Here is a 22578-nt window from a genome sequence, read left to right as displayed (position 1 = left end):
TTCTCATATATCTTATTTTTTGCATTTTTTAGGTGGCTTCCTCTGACTGGTAATATTTATGTTGTTTACAAACCATCTGTTCAGAAGCTTACATGATATTATTTCGCTTTAAATTCAAATAATAATGAAATAGCATTGTCTTCTTTGTCAAACTGACCATTATTTCAAGTATAGTATTTCACCAGTTTTGTGTATTTTACTGGCTATATAGTCTAAAAAGCCTTAACATGAGGCTCAAGGATATCCAGGTAAGTCCAAGATTACAACCGAAACATACAAAAACATAAATCTAAACACATAAACATAAATGCATATGGATACATATGTGTGTTTTTCTAGAGAGAGAACCCAAAGCTTTCGTCACAGTCTAAGAAGGACTTATCACCCAGAGTTAAACACCACTGCTCAACAGGACCCATTCAAAACCTCATGGGAATGCCTACTTTTCCCTTCCGATGACTTAGGCCAGAACACTATCTGCCTGTAGTTATCACAGCTGGCGAGCACTGGCAACACACAGGGAACCGATCAGACTGGAGGTCACGTGCACTTTCCTAGACCCTCCTCTGAACACCCTAGAAAATTTCAACAGCTGCCCCTGAGTATAACTAAATGCTTATTTAGGTCTTTATCAACACATAGAAGAACCTAAACACTTATATCATGTATCATTTGCTAAGAGGGAAAAAAAAGCTAGGGTGGTAATGCAGTAAAGACACTAGTGAAGGAATGCAAAACTCAAGGTCCCAAGTGGCATGTATAGCTGTGTGTAATCTGAGTTAACCCACGAGGAACTGTAAACGCACGCAGGCGTCAGTGTTTGGTAATAACAACGCGCCCCGCGTATTTAGATATGGAGGGCGTTGTTCCCTTATCTGCAAAATTACATGGGCTGTCTTACAAAGGGTGAGGCACACCGTGAACTCTATTTTCTGCACGTCCACTGAGAGGAGAAAAGCAAGAAGGAGATCTGATTCCACCGGCTAGAACGCTCATCGCGAGATCCAGCTCTTGCTTTTAACAAAAAAAATTATGTGAGCGACGTCATTTATCAGATGGCAAAGACTTGTTCAAGTCACACAGGGCACGTCTATTACAGTTATTTTTCGCCTGGGTCAACGTGGAGAACAGAGATGGTTGAGACGATGGAGGCCTTAACCCAAACATTTCCTCTTCTTCTGATCATTAGTTCCACTATTAAATACACGGTCACACCTAAACACCACTTTCGTAACTGTTACTCCAGCTCCTTCCTAAGAATGCTCATGGGATGTTAAGGCGGTGTCAAGTCCAGAAAAGAGAAAACCCAGAAAGTTGGCTTAGATTTTTTAAAAGTTCAGGCTTACTGAGCCTAAACTAACAATCAGGAGAACGGCCAGAACAGCAGTCCAAAGATAGAGAGCGAGCTGTGGAAAAAGAAGGGCGAGTGAGTGTACTAGCGGATGTTAGATAATCACACCTTAAAATGTAATCAAATCATCCCCTGATGGGATTAGGTTGATACTAGAAATGTAGCAGTCTGTCTCTGAGGAGCTAGTGGTGATTTTTTTTGGTACTAGAGATTAAACCCACAGACAGTCTAACTCTGAGCTACACCCTGACCCTTGTCATACCATAGCTGTTAAGACCTAGAGTTATTTATGTTAAAATGTCTCTCTCCTTCACTATACTAGAAGTTCCACGGAGGCCATGGGCTTCCAGACCCTATTCCATGGTCTTGCTAAGTTTCTGAGGCTGGTCTTGAACCTGCAATTCTCCTGTCTCAGCGTCCCACGTATTGGGATTACAGGCATGCGTCACCATGCCTGGCTTACTGTGAATTTTTAAAGGATGAATTACTCATCCAGTTTTAAAAGCCTAAAGATTTAAAGCTAAGTAAAATTTTATTTGCACGTATATGTACGTAATATATGCATGTATGATCTTATTACTATATCCACGCATTTTGTAGCATTCTAAACTAGATGAACTTTCCTCAGATTTCTCGCCATGGGGGGAGGGGATGCGTCATTGGAAAGAAACCAGGAGACAGGTGTAACTGAGCAGAAATGTTTCCCCCACAGAGATGTGAGTCAACTGGACAAAGGGATTATGATAGGACAGGGACGATTCTGCCGTCTTAGTGAATGTATGCCCTGGTGCTAATGATAAAATAAACACATGAACGCACTCTACACTGCCGCAGGAGGGGAAGCGGGAGCAAGTGCCCGGGATCTCCTCGCAAGGCCGGACTTGCTCATCTGAGGATGCAACCACCAAGCGTGAGACACGGTACACTCTGGTCACACACCTGCGCGCTGGCGTGCTGGCATCCACCTGGGTACGAGCCCTGGCACCGTCAATCCAGTGTACGCACTTTACAGTGCGCCGAGACATGCGAGAGCCAGTCATCATTGTGAAGCGTTTCACAGGTCCACCCTGCCCTTTACCTCTACCCCCTCTGTTCTCATTCAGACGCGTACACACACACTCTCACTGTGGATGTAAATGTACATTCAGACGCGTACACACACACTCTCTCACTGTGGATGTAAATGTACATTCAGACGTGTACACACACACACTCCCACTGTGGATGTAAATGTACATTCAGACGCGTACACACACACTCTCACTGTGGATGTAAATGTACATTCAGACGCGTACACACACACTCTCACTGTGGATGTAAATGTACATTCAGACGTGTACACACACACACTCCCACTGTGGATGTAAATGTACATTCAGACGCATACACACACACTCTCACTGTGGATGTAAATGTACATTCAGATGCATACACACACACTCCCACTGTGGATGTAAATGTACATTCAGACGCGTACACACACACTCTCTCACTGTGGACGTAAAGGAGTTCAGTTTAGGCACCATATTAGAGTGTGGGTGGATGTGGTGGCACATGCCTCTGGTCCCAGTATGTGGAGGCTGCTAAGAAAGGAGGATTGCAGGTTCAAGGCCAGCCTCAGCAATTTAGTAACACTATTTCAAACTAAAAATATAAAAAGGGCTGAGGGTGTATGGTGTAGCTCAAAAGTAGAATGCCCCTGGGTTTGATCCCTAGAACCAGAAAAGAAAAAAAAAAAGAAAGAAAAAAAAAAGTGTAAGCACGCCTATCAGTAGCTCTTCCAAGGAAGGGCACTTGTGAATCTTTAAAAATTCACTGGGGTGGGAAGAGCCCCTCAGTCTGACAGCAACTCAGCACAGCTGTGCCTTTAACAAAAGAATTCCGCAATAAAACAAGATTTTACATGCTGAAACGTAATATTTTAAAGTATCTTCTTGACGACTGCTCATTTTGGTAGTATTTGTGGGATTTGAAACCCACACACACGTTCCCATAGAAGATTATATTTTACTTTGGGTTATGGGTTGACCTGGGAATTATTAAATTTTTATGTCAATCTTTTAATGAAAACTTTTGATTTGTTTTCTTTAAGAAGAAATCCACGTCCTGAAAAGACTCCAAGGCTACATGTCTTTTAGTTACCACGACAAATACGACAGGGCTAAGTCCAAGCCACAGATGCTCCAGGGCAGCCTTTGCGCTGCATCCGTTAACGCGCGTGATGAGGTCGACTGGTGTCTGCCTCACCTCTTACTTCTCCAAACACACTCGATCATTGTGGCATCTGCTGCACAGGAGGCCTCAACTGCTAGGGACAGAAACCCAAGTAAAATAAAAAGGGGGAATTCATTATAATGATAAGAGGAGGCCTAACGGCACGGACGGGCAGGAGGGTGGCTGAGTCTTAGTGGACCACCTGGACCCAGGAACCAGAAGGCTGTCCGGCTTCCCTCTCCATGATTACTTGTTCTGCAGGAGGGTCTCGCTCCTGTTGCCCAGGCTGCCTTTGAAGTCCTGGGCTCCAGCGATCCCCGGCCTTGGCTACCCAAGCAGTGAGGACCGCAGGCGCAGGCCCCTAGCCTGAGGGCCCGCACAGTCGTGTTTAGCTCGGCTCCTCTCCACACTCTGGCTCCCTTCCTCACTTCCTACAGAGTGCCTTACCCAAACGGTAGGACACACAACCAGCGGGGCCTGGTGGTGCACACTTGTCATCCCGGCATGCGGGAGGCTGAGACAAGAGGATCGCGGTTCGTGGCCAGTCTCAGCTACCTAGTGAGGCCCTTTGCAACTCAGTGAGACCCTGTTTCAAAGTAATCAAAAATAGGGCTGGGGGGTGTAGCTCGAAGGTTGAATGCAGCTGGATTCCATCCCTGAACCACAAAAAAACCCAAAACAAACAAAACCAAACCAACACAGCTACGTACAATTCCTATGTTTGATAGCGCATGGCTTTAGCACCCAATGTCCTTATGTTATTAGCTCCAGTGACTAAAACTCCTGTGGAAAGTCTCTGATTGGCTTGACCTGGTCAGTATGTCTGGGGAAAGGGTTCATAAAATAGGGTCCAATTAAGCCGGGCGTGGTGGCGCACGCTTGTAATCCCAGCATTTGGGAGGCTGAGACAGGAGGAACTGGGTTCGTGGCCAGCATCAGCTACTCAATGAGGTCCTCTGCTACTTAATGAGACCCTGTTTCCAAATAAAGAATAAAAAATAGGGTTGGGTGTGTTGCTCAGAGGTAGAATGCCCCTGGGTTCCTCCCGTAGCTTAACACACACACACACAACGTAGAGTCTAATGAAACTAGGTCATCTGGTGCATGTGTGTGTGTGTGTGCTTACACTGCCATCACGTTGAGATGTACACTTTTGGGGGCGGGCTGCATGGGCGTCTGGGCCAGGCCTCTGCTGGCTGGTGCAGGGAGAAGAGGTAAAAGCCCCTTCTTATCCTTTCCTTCGTACATCGCCATTGGTGGTGCGTACACACTGCTCTGACCCAACACAGTCGTGGCAACATGTCTCAGGACGCACTGCTGAAGAGGTGCCGCTCTGGGATGTATAGCTGGCAGCACACACTCCCAACACAGGCGTCCGGCACGCTGCGCGGCCCATTCTTTTGTAGCCATTGTGCTTTTAGAGGACCCTGCCCTTTGGCGGTCCAGGCCACTCTTTGAGCTGTACAACTAATTTCTAGGCCACAGATATCAGCCAAGTTAGGGCAAAGCTGAGCACCCTCCACTGTCACCGATCACCTTCTTTGTAAGTGATTATGGAATCTGTAAAAAAGACTTTGGCTATTTGTTTTGAATAAATTCCACGAATGAGTCATGGTCAAAGTTAAAGGAAATTATCTTTGTGTTAAGCCCATTCTCATCTTTCTTGACAACAAGAGAAGTCTCAGTGAAAACCAGAAGAGAAAGGCAACAAACCTCAATGTGTGTGTGTGTGTGGGGGGGGGGGGTCATGAAGAGCCACGAGTGTGGGGGGGGAGGTCATGAAGAGCCATGAGTGTGTGTGGGGGGTCATGAAGAGCCACGAGTGTGTGTGTGTGTGTGTGTGTGTGTGGGAGGTCATGAAGAGCCATGAGTGTGTGTGGGGGGAGGTCATGAAGAGCCATGAGTGTGTGTGTGTGGGGGGGAGGTCATGAAGAGCCATGAGTGTGTGTGGGGGGTCATGAAGAGCCACGAGTGTGTGTGTGTGTGTGTGTGTGGGAGGTCATGAAGAGCCATGAGTGTGTGTGTGTGGGGGGGGGAGGTCATGAAGAGCCATGAGTGTGTGTGTGTGTGTGGGGGGGAGGTCATGAAGAGCCATGAGTGTGTGTGTGTGGGGGGGGTCATGAAGAGCCATGAGTGTGTGTGTGTGTGGGGGGGGGAGGTCATGAAGAGCCATGAGTGTGTGTGTGTGGTCATGAAGAGCCATGAGTGTGTGTGTGTGTGGGGGGGGGTCATGAAGAGCCACGAGTGTGTGTGTGTGTGGGGGGGGTCATGAAGAGCCATGAGTGTGTGTGTGTGGGGGGGGGTCATGAAGAGCCATGAGTGTGTGTGTGTGGTCATGAAGAGCCATGAGTGTGTGGGGGGGGTCATGAAGAGCCACGAGTGTGTGTGTGTGTGGGGGGGGAGGTCATGAAGAGCCATGAGTGTGTGTGGGGGGTCATGAAGAGCCATGAGTGTGTGTGTGGGGTGGGGGGGGTCATGAAGAGCCATGAGTGTGTGTGTGTGTGTGTGGAGGGAGGTCATGAAGAGCCATGAGTGTGTGGGGGGGTCATGAAGAGCCATGAGTGTGTGTGTGGGGTGGGGGGGGTCATGAAGAGCCATGAGTGTGTGTGTGTGGGGGGGAGGTCATGAAGAGCCATGAGTGTGTGTGGGGGTCATGAAGAGCCACGAGCGTGTGTGTGTGTGTGTGGGGGGGAGGTCATGAAGAGCCATGAGTGTGTGTGGGGGGTCATGAAGAGCCATGAGTGTGTGTGTGGGGTGGGGGGGGTCATGAAGAGCCATGAGTGTGTGTGTGTGTGTGTGGAGGGAGGTCATGAAGAGCCATGAGTGTGTGGGGGGGTCATGAAGAGCCATGAGTGTGTGTGTGTGTGTGGGGGGGGGTCATGAAGAGCCATGAGTGTGTGTGTGTGTGGGGGAGGTCATGAAGAGCCATGAGTGTGTGTGGGGGGGTCATGAAGAGCCACGAGCGTGTGTGTGTGGGGGGGGGAGGTCATGAAGAGCCATGAGTGTGTGTGGGGGGTCATGAAGAGCCATGAGTGTATATGTGGGGTGGGGGGGGTCATGAAGAGCCACGAGTGTGTGTGTGTGTGTGTGTGTGTGTGTAGGGAGGTCATGAAGAGCCATGAGTGTGTGGGGGGGTCATGAAGAGCCATGAGTGTGTGTGTGGGGTGGGGGGGTCATGAAGAGCCATGAGTGTGTGTGTGTGTGGGGGGGAGGTCATGAAGAGCCATGAGTGTGTGTGTGTGGGGGGGTCATGAAGAGCCATGAGTGTGTGTGTGTGTGGTCATGAAGAGCCATGAGTGTGTGTGTGTGGGGGTCATGAAGAGCCACGAGTGTGTGTGTGTGTGTGTGTGTGTGTGGGGTCATGAAGAGCCATGAGTGTGTGTGTGGGGGGGGGAGGTCATGAAGAGCCATGAGTGTGTATGTGTGTGGGGGGTCATGAAGAGCCATGAGTGTGTGTGTGTGGTCATGAAGAGCCATGAGTGTGTGTGTGTGGGGGGGTCATGAAGAGCCATGAATGTGTGTGTGGGGGGGGGGAGGTCATGAAGAGCCATGAGTGTGTGTGTGGGGTCATGAAGAGCCACGAGTGTGTGTGTGTGTGGGGGGAGGTCATGAAGAGCCATGAGTGTGTGTGTGTGTGTGTGGGAGGTCATAAAGAGCCATGAGTGTGTGTGGGGGGTCATGAAGAGCCATGAGTTGCAAAGGTCGAATCTGGAGCTGTTCGTTTGGAAGTTTGGGGAAGTTTATTTAGAGACAGTTCCTAAATTCAATTAAAGCTGTGCATGTTACTGGACATGCATGTTGACAGGGCTTAAGAAAGGAAAAAGCAAGTGGACAGTGCTGGCTTCGTTCTGTGGGGCTGAAAAATGATTCGCAGTATCTTTCACAATGGCTCTACCGCACTCTAGGAATCTACCCGATTCTTTCTCAAAAAGAGGAGGAAGAGGAGATGGAGACTAAAATTACTAGGGAACATTTGGAGGGAGAACACTTCTTGGTGAAATTTTATTCTTAACTATGGAAAACCCAAACGCACACAGGAGCAGTGAGGCTGGCCCGCAGCGACTCTCGCCTGCCTCTCCCCAGGTCTGACGATGCTCAGGTCTCGAGGACTTAGTTTCATCTGTGTTCTGATCCTCATCTCCAACCCTGCAAACGGATAACCAGGTTTCCCAACACCATTTGCTGAAAAGGCTGTTTTTTTTTTCTCCAGCATATGTTTTTTGGCACCTCTGTCAGAAATCAAGTGGCTGTAACTGCGTGGATTTGTTCCTGTATCTTCTATTCCATTCCGTTAGTCTATGTATTTGACTTTGTGCTAGTACCATGCTGTTTTTATTACTACGGCTTTGTAGTATAATTTAGAGTTAGGTGTTATTAAGCTTCCTGAATTGCTATTTTGGTCTTTTGCTTTTCCATGTGAAACTCATGACTGATTTTTCTAGGTCTCTGACAAATAGCATTGGTATTCTAATAAGGACTGCACTGAATCTGTAGATCAATTTTGGTAGAATGGCCATTTTGATCATTTTCATTCTGCCTAGTCAGGAGTATGAGAAATATTTCCATCTTCTAAGGTCCTCTTCAGTTTCTTCTGTTGGTGTTTTATAATTTTCTTTTTTTTGTGTGTGTGGGACTAGGGATGGAACCCCAGGGGCTAATATGTTAATGGCTTTTTAGGATAAGCATCAGAGGATGACAACATCGCGAACTTGACTGAGGGCGCTTCTAATTGTTCTCTGATCGAGCTGTGGGTAACAGTAATTTGCCTGCCAAGTTATGTACTTACTCAAGGCTATAGTTCTCAAAATTAGAGGTAGAAATATTTTAAAAATTGGAGTTTTAAAAGCGTTATTTTTCTCTAATCTCATGAACTACGTTACTGCTTTATTACTAAATATAAAGAAATGGACAAACGGGAAACCAATGTGAACCTAAATCCACTGTTGCCTTAAAAATAAATACTATTAACCAGCTCCCAGAATCTTTGGTGAGGGACCACCCTTCCCCTCAGAGGGTACACAGCGAGGAACAGCACGAAGCTGGCATTTTTACTGCTTACTAGTGATGAATAATTTTTAAGACTGAACAGGGAGAGCCATACTCTACTGTTACATCCCCGTGGAATGCACAGAGACTCCGTCCTGATGTGACAGACATCCCGTAATGACCATGTGATACAAAACCCAAGCAGTGAGTGAGTGCTCTTTATCTTTTAATCCAATCTCTTAGTTTTGTTTACCAAAAAAAAAAAAAAAAAAAAAAAAAAAAGATGGCATCTGGAAAGCTATTTAAAGCTACAAATCTTCCAGCAGGGCCTTTAACAGGAGTGACACAGGAAGACAGATGGACAACACGAAGGACAGAAGACGTATGTACAACGAGCAGCATTAACGTGCAGGTCCCCACCCCAAGTACTGTACTACCTGGGTAGGCCGTCTGTGTCTCAGCTTGTATTTAGAGGGGGAAAGAAATATGAATGGCTAATTTCAAACACAAAAATGCCAGAAATGCAGAAATAAAAAGTTCCAACTTTTATTTAAAAGAAGGCAAACGTATTTCATTTGAAAAGAGCACAGTACTGAGATGGGGTATACATACAGATGTCTCATACATACAGAGGGGCGCGACGCCTCACTATACAGGCGACACCGCAGTGATATTTTGCTCCCATGAAACTAACTGGTAGTCATGCTATGGTTCTCAGAAACTTCCTGAACAGGGGTGCACGGAGGTATACTTGTTTTAGATCTTGCATGTGTAAAGTGTGTTTATCCATCTTCTCGTGATTTCATCACCGGGCTAGGCACAGGGTTTTCAAAGAACACATAGCTCTCCTTTCTTACTGCTGCTGTCAAGAAGCTGTGGGACCCCAAAGTCTGAGTCCCTTATACGTGATGGGTTTGGACCAGACACCTGGGAGAGGCTTTCAGTCTAGAAACTTAATGTTCTTCAATTCTTGGAACCAAAAAAAAAAAAAATTTTTTTTTTTAAAGTACTGAGGCCATTCTACCTCCAAGCTACACCACTGGCCCTATTTTGTATTCTTTATTTTGAAACAAGCTCTCACTGAGTTGCCAAGGGCCTCACTAACTAGCTGAGGCTGTCCGCAAACCATGATCCTCCTGTCTCAGCCTCCCAAATGCTGGGATGACAAGCGTGCGCCACCACATCCAGCTTGGAACACATTTTTGATAATTGTTTTCTCCTCTGCTTTTCTTTGCTCCATCTGAGAAACTGATTAACCAGATGCCACCACTTTTCTAATTCTCATCTGCCTTTTTAACTTTCCAGGAGACTTCTTAAACTTTATCTTCCCAAACTTCTATTATGTTTTTACTTCCACCTGGAAATACTTGCGCTTTTCAATAAGCAGCCACTGAACGCGTCGTCGAGCCTCTGGAGCTCGCTTGGTGGATGACCTGTCACTTACTCTTTCCACCTGCTCCCTCATGGCCTCCGCGCCTTGAGCTCATTCTGGACTGTCTTTTACATCAGAAGTCTCCTTCTAATACTCTTGGTCCCTCATTCTCAACGAGGCCCTAAAAGTCCAGTTGGAAGCTGTGCACCCACACAAGGCTTTTCAGCCGCTGGCCTTCGCTACACCTACCTCTCAGGTAAGCATCCAGGGCTGCTCTTGGGCTGAAAGACCCTTCAGAGAACAACAGATTCCCCATCTTGGCTGCCCACAGGAGACGCAGGGCAGGGGAAGGGTCCTGGGAGACCCAGATGGAGTGTGAGGCTTTGATTAATACCGTCTGGTTGGGGTCTGACGAGTCCTCACCCCTATCTTTACCGTGAGCCCCGTATGCTGGTTCCAGAACCTCTCTAGGGGCTCAACTTCTCTGAGAAGGAGAGCAAGCACCAGCTTCCTCCGGGGTGCCCTCACGGCTGTGAGGAGCCGGGGCGAGATCTGGAGGGTCCCTCTCTTCTGTGTAAAGACTCGCCAGCTTTCTTCAGAGGAGCCCCCTATTCTCAGACTCTCCTCGAGCTGCTTCTCACTGGCCGCCTGTGCGAGCGGGGCTTGGCACTCTCCGGCTTTCATGATTTTATCTTAGCTTCCTCTGTGGTCAGCTTCTTCTTGGTCCTCTCTACCACTGTTGGTTCATGTATTTCTTTTGCTTTGCTTTCTCGTTAGTAGGGTTTCAGAAGAGACATGAGTGTATTCTGGTTATCATGTTGAACCCGAAGTTTGGTGAATCTGTTGAGTTACTTTCAGAGTGACAGTTTAGTGACAGGTCACCCCACAGGTTCCACAAACTGAACCGCTGTACGTGAGAACTCAACGGGCTGAGCTGTCAACTGTTAAACCACGCCAGTATGCCCTATCTTGTTTCCTAGAGCTCAAGTTCTGAAGCACTCAAGGACATTAGTAAGGTACACATTTCTAAATACTTAACATTTAAAATTAGTGTCATACAGCCAGGTGTGGTGTGGTGTAGCTCACAGGTAGACAAAATGCCTCTGGATTCAACCCCTGGTTCCACCAATTAAAAGAAAAATTACCATCATAAAACAGGCACACATATTAAAGTGGAAATCTCTCTCAACAGTCACTGCAAAGCTATCAATTGCTGATGCCTCTTAAATTGACTAGCTCTTAGACTATAAGGATGTTTGTAAGTATACAATGCGTATGAAGTTTTAAGTCAGAACTGTGGCTGAGAGGTCTATAGACAATTTTTTTAGTAGTTTATATCTGGTTTTCTAATACGCTATGCATGATGAAATACTTTCCCACAAATCCTTTCCCACTGCACCGTCAAGACAGGAGGCTTACAGTCTGCAGCTGGGGATAACTACGATAGCGTGTTACGTGGGTTCCTGTGGCGCATGCAATACAAGCCGTAAGGTTTTAACAATAGCTGGGTGTGCTCATTCTGGGGCATAGTTAATACGATCTCACTGAAGGCTATGCAGTTTGCATATTTCTGTAAAACAGGGAGGCCAGAGTTCAACTTAGAGCCCACGAAGGAGAGGCGGACCCCTCCTCATATCCACGTTTATGGATGCGGAGAGGGGCTAGGAATTGAGAAGGCTTGACATTTCGCTCTAGGACTTTCTCCTTCAATAACCCATGTGCTTAACTGTAGTAATTTCACATCAAAAATGGTCTTAAGAGAAGGAACAGGTTTCACAAATATCAGCACACATTTTCATATACACATAGATCAGGATTATCATTAGAAACCAGCTTTCCATCGCCTCAGATAACCAAACAAGATACCAGGTGCTACTAAATCTCTGCTGCAGAGAGTCAACAGCATGTTTACACGGCTTTTATTTTTCTGTTTTTAATCATATGCTCCTCTCAAGTTGACAGAACCTCCAAATTTTGTCACTCTTCTCAAGATGAAGAAACACACACGAATTTGTACCAGAATTTCGGAGAACTAACATGAAGAACCAGGGCCTTTGGAGGAATGATGCCCTGACATTAGCGTGTTTAAATCGGCATTCCCACGGGCATGCGCAGCGCCCCGCAGGTGGCTCTGCCCTGGATTCTGGCCGTGGAGACTGGATTACCGGGGGGGCCCTGACTGACCAGCTGCCTGGACACACACGCGGCCTCCAGCGGCTTCCATGCTTGGTCTGAAGCGCGAGGCCGAGCCCTCAGCCCTCAGCCACTTCCTCTCTGACTAACGCTCTCTGCAAGCTGACAGGTCCCCACGCCTGCCAAGGAGTCGGCAATACAGGTATGGCAGCACAGAATTCTCTCTGGTGTAAACATCCTTTCTAAAATAGCCGCAGGGAAGCTGGATTAGTGTACTTTTGTTGCCAGTTTAAGTAGAAGCTGAAGTTGGGAAACACAGCGTCTCTATGTACTAGAAGAACATTACATTTCCACACACTGGAAGTCTCAAAACTATAAATCATAATAAACAACATTACAACTGGGGGGTTGGTACTGGGAATCGGACCCAGAGGTGTTCTAACTCTGAGCCGCTCCTGCAGCCCTTTTTCCTAATTTGTTTTTTATTCTGAAACAGGGTCTTGCTAATTGCTGTGACTGGCCTCAAGCCTCGGATCCTCCTGTCCCAGCCTCCCAAGTGCTGAGATCATAGGTGTGGCGACACTCTACTTTGTAACCATCACTTATTTTGCAACAATGAAAGTTCAAGGAAAACTTGAGCATTGCCACGCTCCTTTCCCCAGGTGTCTCCAAAGGCAGATACTGAGCTTGACTCGCATCTATTCTTAAGAGGAGAATTTTCTTAGACTCCAAGCTCTGCACCCCGCGGGAGTGTTTTAAAGCTCCCATTCTTAGGGTGCCGTGGTTAGAATCTGGAGGCTACAGGAGAAAGTACCTAGAAGCACTGCTACGAGTCCCAGGTCCCAGGTTTCTAGAAGCCCTGCAAATGTTAAACACCCTGCAGGGCCAGCCCTAAGGGATTCCTTACACAGTCAATCTATGACAGGTATTTAATCACACAGGTTTTTAACAGCAGAAAAGACCAAAGGGACATATTCCCACTCTTTTACTCAAAGAAGAGAAGGTGAGTTCTGGAAACGATAAATAGTTTGTCTAAACTCAAAGCAAATGGCCAAGATGAGTCTCGGCGGCACCAAGTCTCCTCGTCCAGCACATGGATCAGGGCAGTCGAGAGGGACAAGGCCGGGGTGTGTGCCGAGGCATTCCAGGTGTGAGTACCTACTGCCCCACGCTGAGCTCTGCCCTGAAGAGCCCTTTCATGTTCCATGTACAGAAGGCCAGCCCTGTTTTGTCCACTGAGCAAAGGTGCAGGGAAAGGCCTTTGCTCCGGGCTTTGTCGTCTGAGTTACATGCTATGTACCACGGCTCAGAGGACACGATCCACCTGTTAATAATCTGGCCATTCACATAGGCACTATTTTAAGGTGCTAATACTGCACAAAGGATATCTTTATAAGATCCATAGCTTATTTTTTGTCCAAGGGCTTGGAAGGCAAATCTTAAAGTCACAGAGAATCACATCTCTCTACTTGAGATGTTAAAATAACCTTTCTGTCCAGTGAAGCTGCATCATGCGGTACCAAGGCAGACAAGACAGAAACGAGAGCCTTCTACAGACGTACAAGGGCGCAGCACCAGGGGTGAAGGAGTCCAGTGTAGCTTGTGCTGTGCGCGGCAAGCTTTCCACCTTCCTCTGAATCACAGAAAGGAGCTCGGTCAGATAGCCCATTGTACCTTGGACACAAACACCACCAATCTTTCAGCGATCCACACCTGACAACCTGTCAACGTTCGTGACAGTTTTCGTTGGTCTATTGCTTACAGGAGGAAAGCAAGGTCAGATGGTACCCAGGCTCCTCCAAGTTAAGGAGGACCTACTTTTCTAAGAGTAACCCTGCCTTGTGGCATTGTGATTGTATACGACAGTGGGGTCCGCGGGGATCCATTTGTGCGTGATCGATCATACAATTATTTGATCTGTCTTCTTTCCCATATCGCCCCCCCGCAGAGATTCTCAGTGACAGTCATAAATGCACAGAGCAGTGTCTGGCCGGTGCCCTGCCCCTCCCTCCCCTGGCCTTTCCGTGGCTCTAATGGTCTCTCTCCTAATTTACCTGAGACCCCTCCCTTCCTATTTCTCTCTACCTTCCACACAGAAACATACGGCCCTTGCTGATCTCAGCATGAGAACGACCTGTTCGTCCTGCTTCCTCCTCTACAACTTTCACATGAAAATTCTCTCTTCCTGTTGCATTTAACCTCAGTTGACTCTGGACCACACCATGTTCTGTCATGCACCTCTGCCTTTCTATTTGCCAGAAAGAGTCTCCTTAAGGAACTTCACACATCCATTACAAGTCCAAAAACATTCCTTCTGGGTATGAGCTATCTCCTTTAATCCCGCCGGTGAGTCACTCCCTCTTCTTTCTCCTGTAGAAGCTACACATCACTAGATCATGCCACGTGAACACATTAGTACAGAACCCAGTTCCTTATATGCCTTTCCCCCTAAATGACAAGTCTTATTCCCAGTGCCTGGGAAATGAAAAAACAAAAACAAGCAAACAAAAAAAAAACCAAAACAAACAAAAAAATATAAGCAAAAAAATAAAAAAACAAAATCCAAAAAACCCCAAAGATCCTAACTTCAAACGGCTCATGCATTTTAGGGAAGATGAAAAGATGATACGTAAAGGCGAGTGTAAACGGAGCCTTTACAAAGAGCATCTGCTGTTTACTCCACTCAGGCACAGCGCACGGCACAGGCCCGTCTTCCTAGGGAGGAAACGGTCCTCTCCAAGGCTCCGCGTGCCTCGGAGGCGCGCAGAGCTCGCTCGGCGTCTTTGAGCGCAGGGAAGACCTGGCTCCTGGTGCAGAGATCGCCACTCAGTCACCGTGGGCCTCCCAAACCTCAAGTGCTCCTGCTCAGCTCCAGTTCTTCTGCAGGCTGACTGCTCCCGTAGACCAAGGGTGCCCAAGGAGATGACGGTATGAAGACCCAATCCAAACCAGCAAGTGGAATTTCAATGGACGCTAAAGCAAAGTTTGATTAGTAAGATGCCTTAGAATCAACACATCAACTATCATGTCGTCAAACATGAATGTTCACCAAGTGAGAGACGCCTGCTTCGTTCAAGAAGTGTAAGCCCTAGCCTCTGCCTAGAGAATCTTTGAGAAGATGAAGCAGCTACTTTGAAGATGACGCCGCTAAGACTGGCCTCAAACGTGCGACCCTCCTGTCTCAGCCTCCGAGTACTGGGTCACAGGCGTGCACAACGCTCCAGGCTGGCAGTTACTTATATACAGGTTCAGAAAAAACATGCCAAGAGCGAAATGTATAAAACAGAAATAAGCATGAAGGAATCTGAAAGGAAAGGTCGTTACCAGGTGGGGTGATCCGGATGATTTAGCAACTAATGATTTCAGTAGTTTGTGTAAGAAAAGAGTAGTAGTTTGAAGTTCTGGGGTTAGATATAAAATCTTAGGATAAAAGGTTAAGAAAAAGCAGAAAGATAACAAAGAAGACCTCAGCTCTGAACACCAGACCAATTGTCTATGGCAGGTTCTCCCAGGACAGTTCCTCATTAGGTGGGGGAAACGGTCTCAGACCATCCCGGGAAGGGGTCGCTACGCGGCACACAGCTCTGCCCACTGTGGAGGGCACACTGCTGCTGCCAGCCGCTGTCTGAGGACCCCGAGCAGAGAGCTGGAGACCACGGCAGAGGCGTCCTGTCTTGCTGTGGAGTCCCGCGCCTCTCTTCCATGTGTTCGATAGGCTTGTGAGACAGACAGTAAATGGCACCGGATGGTAAGACAGGTTCTGCCTCCCAGGTCGGGGGCCCTGTGATGGGGGCCTGCATGCAGCGTTCTAAGGGGCTCCAACTGTTCTCAACACGTGGGACAGAAAAGGAGGTCAGGAGGAATGTTAATCAGCAAGACAGTAACATGAGGCTCCCTTTGACTAGTGGGAGTAGCTCAAGCACGGAGAGCAGCGCCCTTCTGGAATTAACGATGTACACCGGAAGGCGATGCTTCAACGTCAGGCTGGCGTGAAGACCTTGAGCTATTATTTGGCCCAGGAAAGGAGAGACTACATAACAGAATTCAAGACAGAGAGACCACGTTAATACAAAAATAGGGATAAAAAGACTAGCCAGGGGTGGTGGCACATGCTTGTAATCCCAGAATTCAGGAGGCCGAGACTGGAGGCTCGCGGTTCAAGGACAGCCTCAGCTACTTAGGCCCTCCGCAACTTAGACCCTGTTTCAAAATAAACAATAAAAAATAGGGCAGGGGGTGTAGCTTGGAGGCCGAATGCCCCCGGGTTCTATCCGCAGACCCCCCCACAAAGAATAAGTTTACCTGAGGCTTTTTAAAAGCTTAGTGTGAAATACATTTAGCGCTAACAAATATCTTTAAAAAGACTTTCTAGAGCTCAATTAGTGAGATTCCACTAAGAAATCACTGTATTAAGCTCATTTTTAGATCTTAAAAGAAAGAAGTACCACTTGGATTTCAGATAAGTTACCTATCGTTCCTGAAGCGATGCAGAACATGCCGCGATAGGCGCGGCGCGGGCCGTCGGGAGGGAGGAGACGCCCGCAGGAGGCGCCCCCTGCGCCAGGGATTTCTGCATCGGTTACCTCAGCTAACCCTCAGAGCAATCCCAGTTACGAAGGAGGAAAAGGCCCTTCAGAGGCGTTAAATACCTTGCTTGAAGCCACCCTGAAAGAAAAGAGCTGGGATTCTTTACAAGACCAGTCTACTGCAACACCATACTCGCTTCTGCCCCACTTTATTATGGCCTGTGCTTAAAGTTAGTTGAATCCTCAAATCTTGATCTATGAAATAAATCTTCTGATTGCCTGAATTATTTACAAATGTCTAGCCGATACCAGGCTCTTAAATATCTATCCATCCATCCATAGATGCTCTTTGACACGTGATGGGTGACATCTCCATGAACCAATGCAAGCTGAAGTATCTTACGCTGAAAGTGCATTTTATAATCTAACCTACTGAACACAGTGGCTTAGCAGCACCGCACATGGTGGACTGCCAGCCGTTCCCCGGCGGCCCTGCGGCTGACTGGGGGCAGCACCTTAAGAGCAAGCATCTGCCGCATTAGGCCAGTCTGCGAAAAACAACACAGTGCCTAGCATATTGCATCAGATCATGGAGCAAAAACCGGAACCGGACCATCCTAGGTTGGGGATGGTCTCTACGACCAAGTTCACTTCCCGAGATAGTCACTAAAGGGAAGGGAGCATCCAAATGCAGACAAAACTCAAGCCTCGTTTTAAAGCCTCGGGCTGTGGCCTACGCCGGCGAGCTCCTTACAGAGGAAATGCCAGTCCTTGCCCTCCTGCACGGGGCGAACGCTGCCCGAGGCCGCCTCTCATGTGCACATATCTGAGCTGGTTTCCCGTCAGAGACAAAAGCTTTTCAGGACAGTTGGATAAAGGACAGATGAGTGAAGTGGAATCTGCTACAAATAACTTAAAAACAGAAATCAAAGCAAAAGCAAACAATAGCTATACCCAAAAAAGACTTACTTCCTCTTCAGCTGGATGCCCATCTGCTTTTAAGTGGCAGCGTGCCTTTCCATTAACTCAGCGCTCCAGCCGCGCAGCCAGACTAGACTAAGTGGGGAGCAAACTGTCTCCTCCAACTGAAACCACGGGACTACTAGGATGCAGTTTGAGATAGCATTTCTACGAAGTTGGAATAACGTACTGATCACAAATAGAAAGAGTACAATCGCTTCCCTTGTCTGAGCGCTATAGGACACAAAAACACAATTCAAGGAAGGACAGAATTTTTGCTACTTTTCCTGTGACTATTTTTAGAAGACTCCATATAAAAATTAATAAGTGTGCTTATATTTTAGATCGAATAAGACAAGCATTACAAAAGAAACAGCAAGCTAGTACAATAACTGCTGGCACCAAATGAGTTTTTTTTTCCCCCGGCCAGACAGAATCTCGTTGGCTTTGACTTTTGATTTGCACTTCAACGTGACTACCCTGGATCACTTCAAAGTGAAAAAGGCACGGTTACACCTCGCTAACTCTTCTCTGTTCACTCAAGTGAAAGATTTATGGTTTCCTTTCCTTGCCGTTTTCTACGTACTGCCATATTATTTGCGTGATACCGCCCTTAGACTCACAGCAAGCACTGAACTTTAGAAGTGCTGGAGTCGTCAGCTGACAGTGACTATACGTCCATTTTCACTTGACAGATGGAAACACCAAGGAGATGCTCATAAAGATGACTGTTTGAGACAGGACTCAGGAGTGGCTGAGCTCCAACTGCTTCCCAGCCATGCTCTACAGAGGGCTTTCCTTCCTTCCCAGGGGAGCGGAAAACTTAGAGGAGAAAATTATATATCTTTAGTGCTTAAGATAATAAAGAGTAGATGTGAGATTTATTTTGGATGCTGTTATTAGATATGATTGTATGATGTTAAGATCGATTCTACATATAAATTTACCTATGGCATTCTCTGAGTGCCAGGAGTGATACGTTATATGTTAATCTCTTTGGTTTGTACAGAAGATGGATAAAACCAGAAAGCAAAATAGAATATAAAGTCTCATTTTATTGGCTAACTCAGAATAAAAATAATAATACAATTTCTCACTTAAAATATTGATTGTCTAGTATAAATCTACCTCAGTGGTGTTTAGAAACTATTTTTGTATTGAGGTATATAGTTTATCCTTTCTTTAAGAAAGCAAGTAGAATTTGGGCACATGCCTGCAACCCACACTAATCAAGAGGCAGGAGAACTCCAAGGTCTAGGCCAGCCTGGGCTACGTAGCAAGACCCTATTTCAAATAGAATGAAAAGGGCTGGGAATATAGCTCAGTGGTAGAACATCAGCCTAACATTGTGGGGCCCTGGATTCAATTCCCAGTATGGCCAAAGGGGGGGAAATACAGATTTACCAAGGAGAGATAAACTGTTTATCCCTCATGCATAAAAATAATCTTCAGCCAGGCATGGTGGTACACACTTATAACCCCAGTACTAGGGAACCCGAGACTGGAGGATCACAGGTTCGTGGCCACCTTCAGAAAGTTAGTGAGGCCCTCTGCAACTTAGTGAGACTCTGTTTCAAAATAAAAAATAAAAAAATAGGGCTGGGGTGTGGCTCAGAGGCAGAGAGACCCTGGGTTCCATCCCCAGCACCACGCACAGGAGCACGGCTGGGGTGTGGCTCAGAGGCAGAGTGCCCCTGGGTTCCATCCCCAGTACCGCACACACGAGCACGCACACACTTCAGCAAATGTCATCTTTTCATATGTCTTGCAGTTCTTATTGAGAATATACCCTCATCGTTACGGCAGACGAACGTGTTACTGTTTTATGAGTGTTTTTATGATATATAAGTAGATGGAAATCATTTTCCGAATATAAGTGACCCTACAATTGCTTTGCCACCTCCTTTCTTTAGACTCACGACATCACAATCTCACTCTATGATCTCAGTGAGACAACAGCATGAAGACTGCACTGTTGCTTCCTCCTGACAGGTAAAAAGACCCAAGTCCAGTGCAGTGGGTCACTGGCTGGACTCCGCTCCATCAAGAGGCCCAGGTGAACATATAACCCCATATACTTCCCACCACACAATGCGACTTCTCTGAAGACCACATTGTGAGGATTAAGAAATCAGATGAAAACAATTGAGCTGAAGTGGAGCCAGGGAAAGCTCAAGTCACCCTTTGTTAATGACCTCAAGCCACCATATCCCTCCCACTCTTTCTTTGGTGCCGGGGTCTGAACCCAGGGATCCTCACATGCTCTGTGACTGAGCCACACCCCTAGTCACCGAGGCGTTCTGAGGATGTTATCGTACCTCTGCTCCCGAGTATGTGTGGGTCTGGAGGATGAGTTCATCCAGGTCAACCTCATCGCTGACTGGCATGGAGTGAAACTGCAGGTTAAATATTTCCCTTCTGGTTGCTGCATCTGGTAAAGGCACGTAGATGATTCGATCAATTCTTCCAGGCCGCATCAAAGCCTATAACAAAGAAGGCGAAGCAACAAAGATTAACTGGGCTTAGAAATGACCCTCCATATCAAAGGCACCCAGGGAACAGGCATGTCCAGCATCTCACGTATACCCACCATTACCCATAATTAGTAAGTAATAAAAAGGAATACTTCTCAGGTTGTTTTATGTGGTCAGCATATTAATTCTTAAACCTAGCAAAGATATTATAAACAGCAAAAATTACAGATGAATGACTCATGAATATAGACCCAAAGATCCTTAAAATATGCTGCAAAATAGAACCTAACAATATAAAATGGACAAATCATCAAAACCAAGAATTATCCCAAGAATACAAGATTGGTCTAATCAAAATCCAATCAATGCAATTCACCACATTAGTAGAATAAAGAAGAAAGAAAGCTAGACCCATTTAATATGCGCAGAATAAGCACATGACAAGACTCAAGATCCAGTAACAATGAAAAACTCTCCATAAACTGTGGCTGGAGGAAATGCCTTCAATATGGGAATGGAAGACACACAGCCAACATACTTAATGTTTTCTACCCAGAATCAAGAACAAGGTAAAAAACTCATCTCTTCTGTTAAACACACTAACAGAGGTTCTAATTTTGCAACAAGGCCAAGGGGGGGAGACAACATATGGAAGGCAATAGACTGTTTTCACTGACAGAAGACATGACATGACAGTTTATGTAGAAAACAAGTAGTAGCAAGACCACATGAAATAAGTTTAGTATTAAAAAAATTGATTGTGGCCGGGCGTGGTGGCGCACGCTTGTAATCCCCGCGTTTGGAAGGTGGAGACAGGAGGATCGCGCAGGTTCGAAGCCAGCCGCGCTGGCATAAGAGACCCTGTTTCCAAATAAAATTATAAAAAATAGGTCTAGGAGTGTAGCCCTGAGGTAGAAGGGCTTCCAGGAACCCCAGTACCACCAAAGGGGAAAAAAAATTGATGTATAGCTATAATAAGCAGCAAAGATCTACTATATGGAAATGCATTAAAAAACATAGACAACTTGGGAATAAAATTAACCAAAGAACTCTTCACTAAAAACAATGGAACACCTCTGAGAGAAATTAATAAAGACCTAAGTAGAGAAATATACCATGTTCATGGATCAGAATGCTTAATTCTAAGGTGCCGATTCTTTCCCAATTTTACTACAGATCCAATGCAATCACAATCTAAATTCCATAACTTTAAAAAAGAAATTGGCAAGCTAAGTACAAAATTGATACAGAAAGCAACTTTTAAAAGAACAAAACTGAAGAACTTATACGACTTGACTTTAAAACTTATAATGCTAGAGAAATAAGACTGAGAGTATTGTGAGGATGAAACCATATATAACTGAGCAGAATAAAGTAGTCCATATTGATTTTGATTTATAAAGCACAGAATGAGCTCATAAGAAAAAAATAAACATTGGCTTTAAACTCAAATTATACTAAGAAATTAATCTAAAACAGCTCATAAATCTCAATTTAAGAGCTAAAAGTATAAAATTTCTAAAAGCATACAAAAATCGATAAGCTGGTCTTTAAGTCCTCTTCAAAAGATACTTTTAAGAAAATGAAAAGCTGAGAAAAAAGTTTACAGTAGGCACAACTGACAGTGAACTTGTATGTAAAATACAGAACAAATCCAATAATACAAATCCTTACAATTCCATACAAAATAATCCCAGTAGTAAATGAGCAAAAATTTTTAATGAATACCTCACAAGGGAAATAATATGGTTGGCAAGTAAGTGCATCAAAAATGCTCAGCATAGTTATTTATCAGATCAATGTATATTTAAACCAAACTGAAAAATCATTACATTACCATAAGAATTACTAAAATTAAAGATGTTGAAAATATATGGACCAATTTGAACATATATAATATATATATATATGTTGTTAATGAGAATACAAAGTGGTAAACAACTTTAGAGAAATATTCAGCAGTTTCTTTAAAAAGGGCACACATCAGACCATAATAAACCACACATCCCACTCTATGTATTTATCCAGGAGGATCAAAAATGTATGTCCACACAAAGACTTGTACATGAACTGTTTTCATTGACAGAAGACATGACATGACAGTTTATGTAGAAATCCTGGGCAATCTATAAAACAACTAGTTCATACAGCTTTATTCAAAGCACCTAAAACTGTAAAAACTCAAATGTCTAAAAATTTATGAGTGTACACACAAAATATATAATGGAATAATACTCAAGAATAAAGAAGAACAATCTGCTGAAACACTCAACAATGCACACGAATCTCAAAATCACTGTGCTGGAGACCCTGTTTCAAAATAAAGAATAAAGAATAGGGCTGGGCATGTAGCTCAGAGGTGGAATGCCCCTTAGGTTCAATCCCCAGAACCATAAAAAAAATATAGTCAATAATAATGATAATAATAATAATAATAATATAATAGCAGCAACAACAACACAACAACAGGCAAAGCAGTCATTAATTAAACTTGGGAAAGATGCAAAGGGGTAAAAACGAACTTTTGGGGTTAAAGGAAGGTTCTGTACCTTGATTACAGAG

The 22578-nt window shown here is 45.5% G+C and overlaps 1 protein-coding gene across 1 annotated transcript in view; it reads right to left on the bottom strand.

The window, feature by feature from the left end:
• The window catches only part of AFG2A (AFG2 AAA ATPase homolog A), a gene marked incomplete at both ends in the record, with an annotated part of 166898 nt that overhangs the window by 9435 nt on the left and 134885 nt on the right, over nt 1-22578 (bottom strand). The window contains one exon of the mRNA XM_080697828.1: nt 19861-20025. Coding sequence (XP_080553954.1) covers nt 19861-20025 — 165 coding nt within the window. The remainder of the gene's footprint in view (nt 1-19860; nt 20026-22578) is intronic.

Source organism: Muscardinus avellanarius (genome assembly GCF_963383645.1).
Source record: "Muscardinus avellanarius genome assembly, chromosome: 6".
Taxonomy (NCBI): domain Eukaryota; kingdom Metazoa; phylum Chordata; class Mammalia; order Rodentia; family Gliridae; genus Muscardinus; species Muscardinus avellanarius.
The sequence above is the reverse complement of the archived record's forward strand: the minus strand, read 5'-3'. Positions and strand labels throughout refer to the sequence as shown.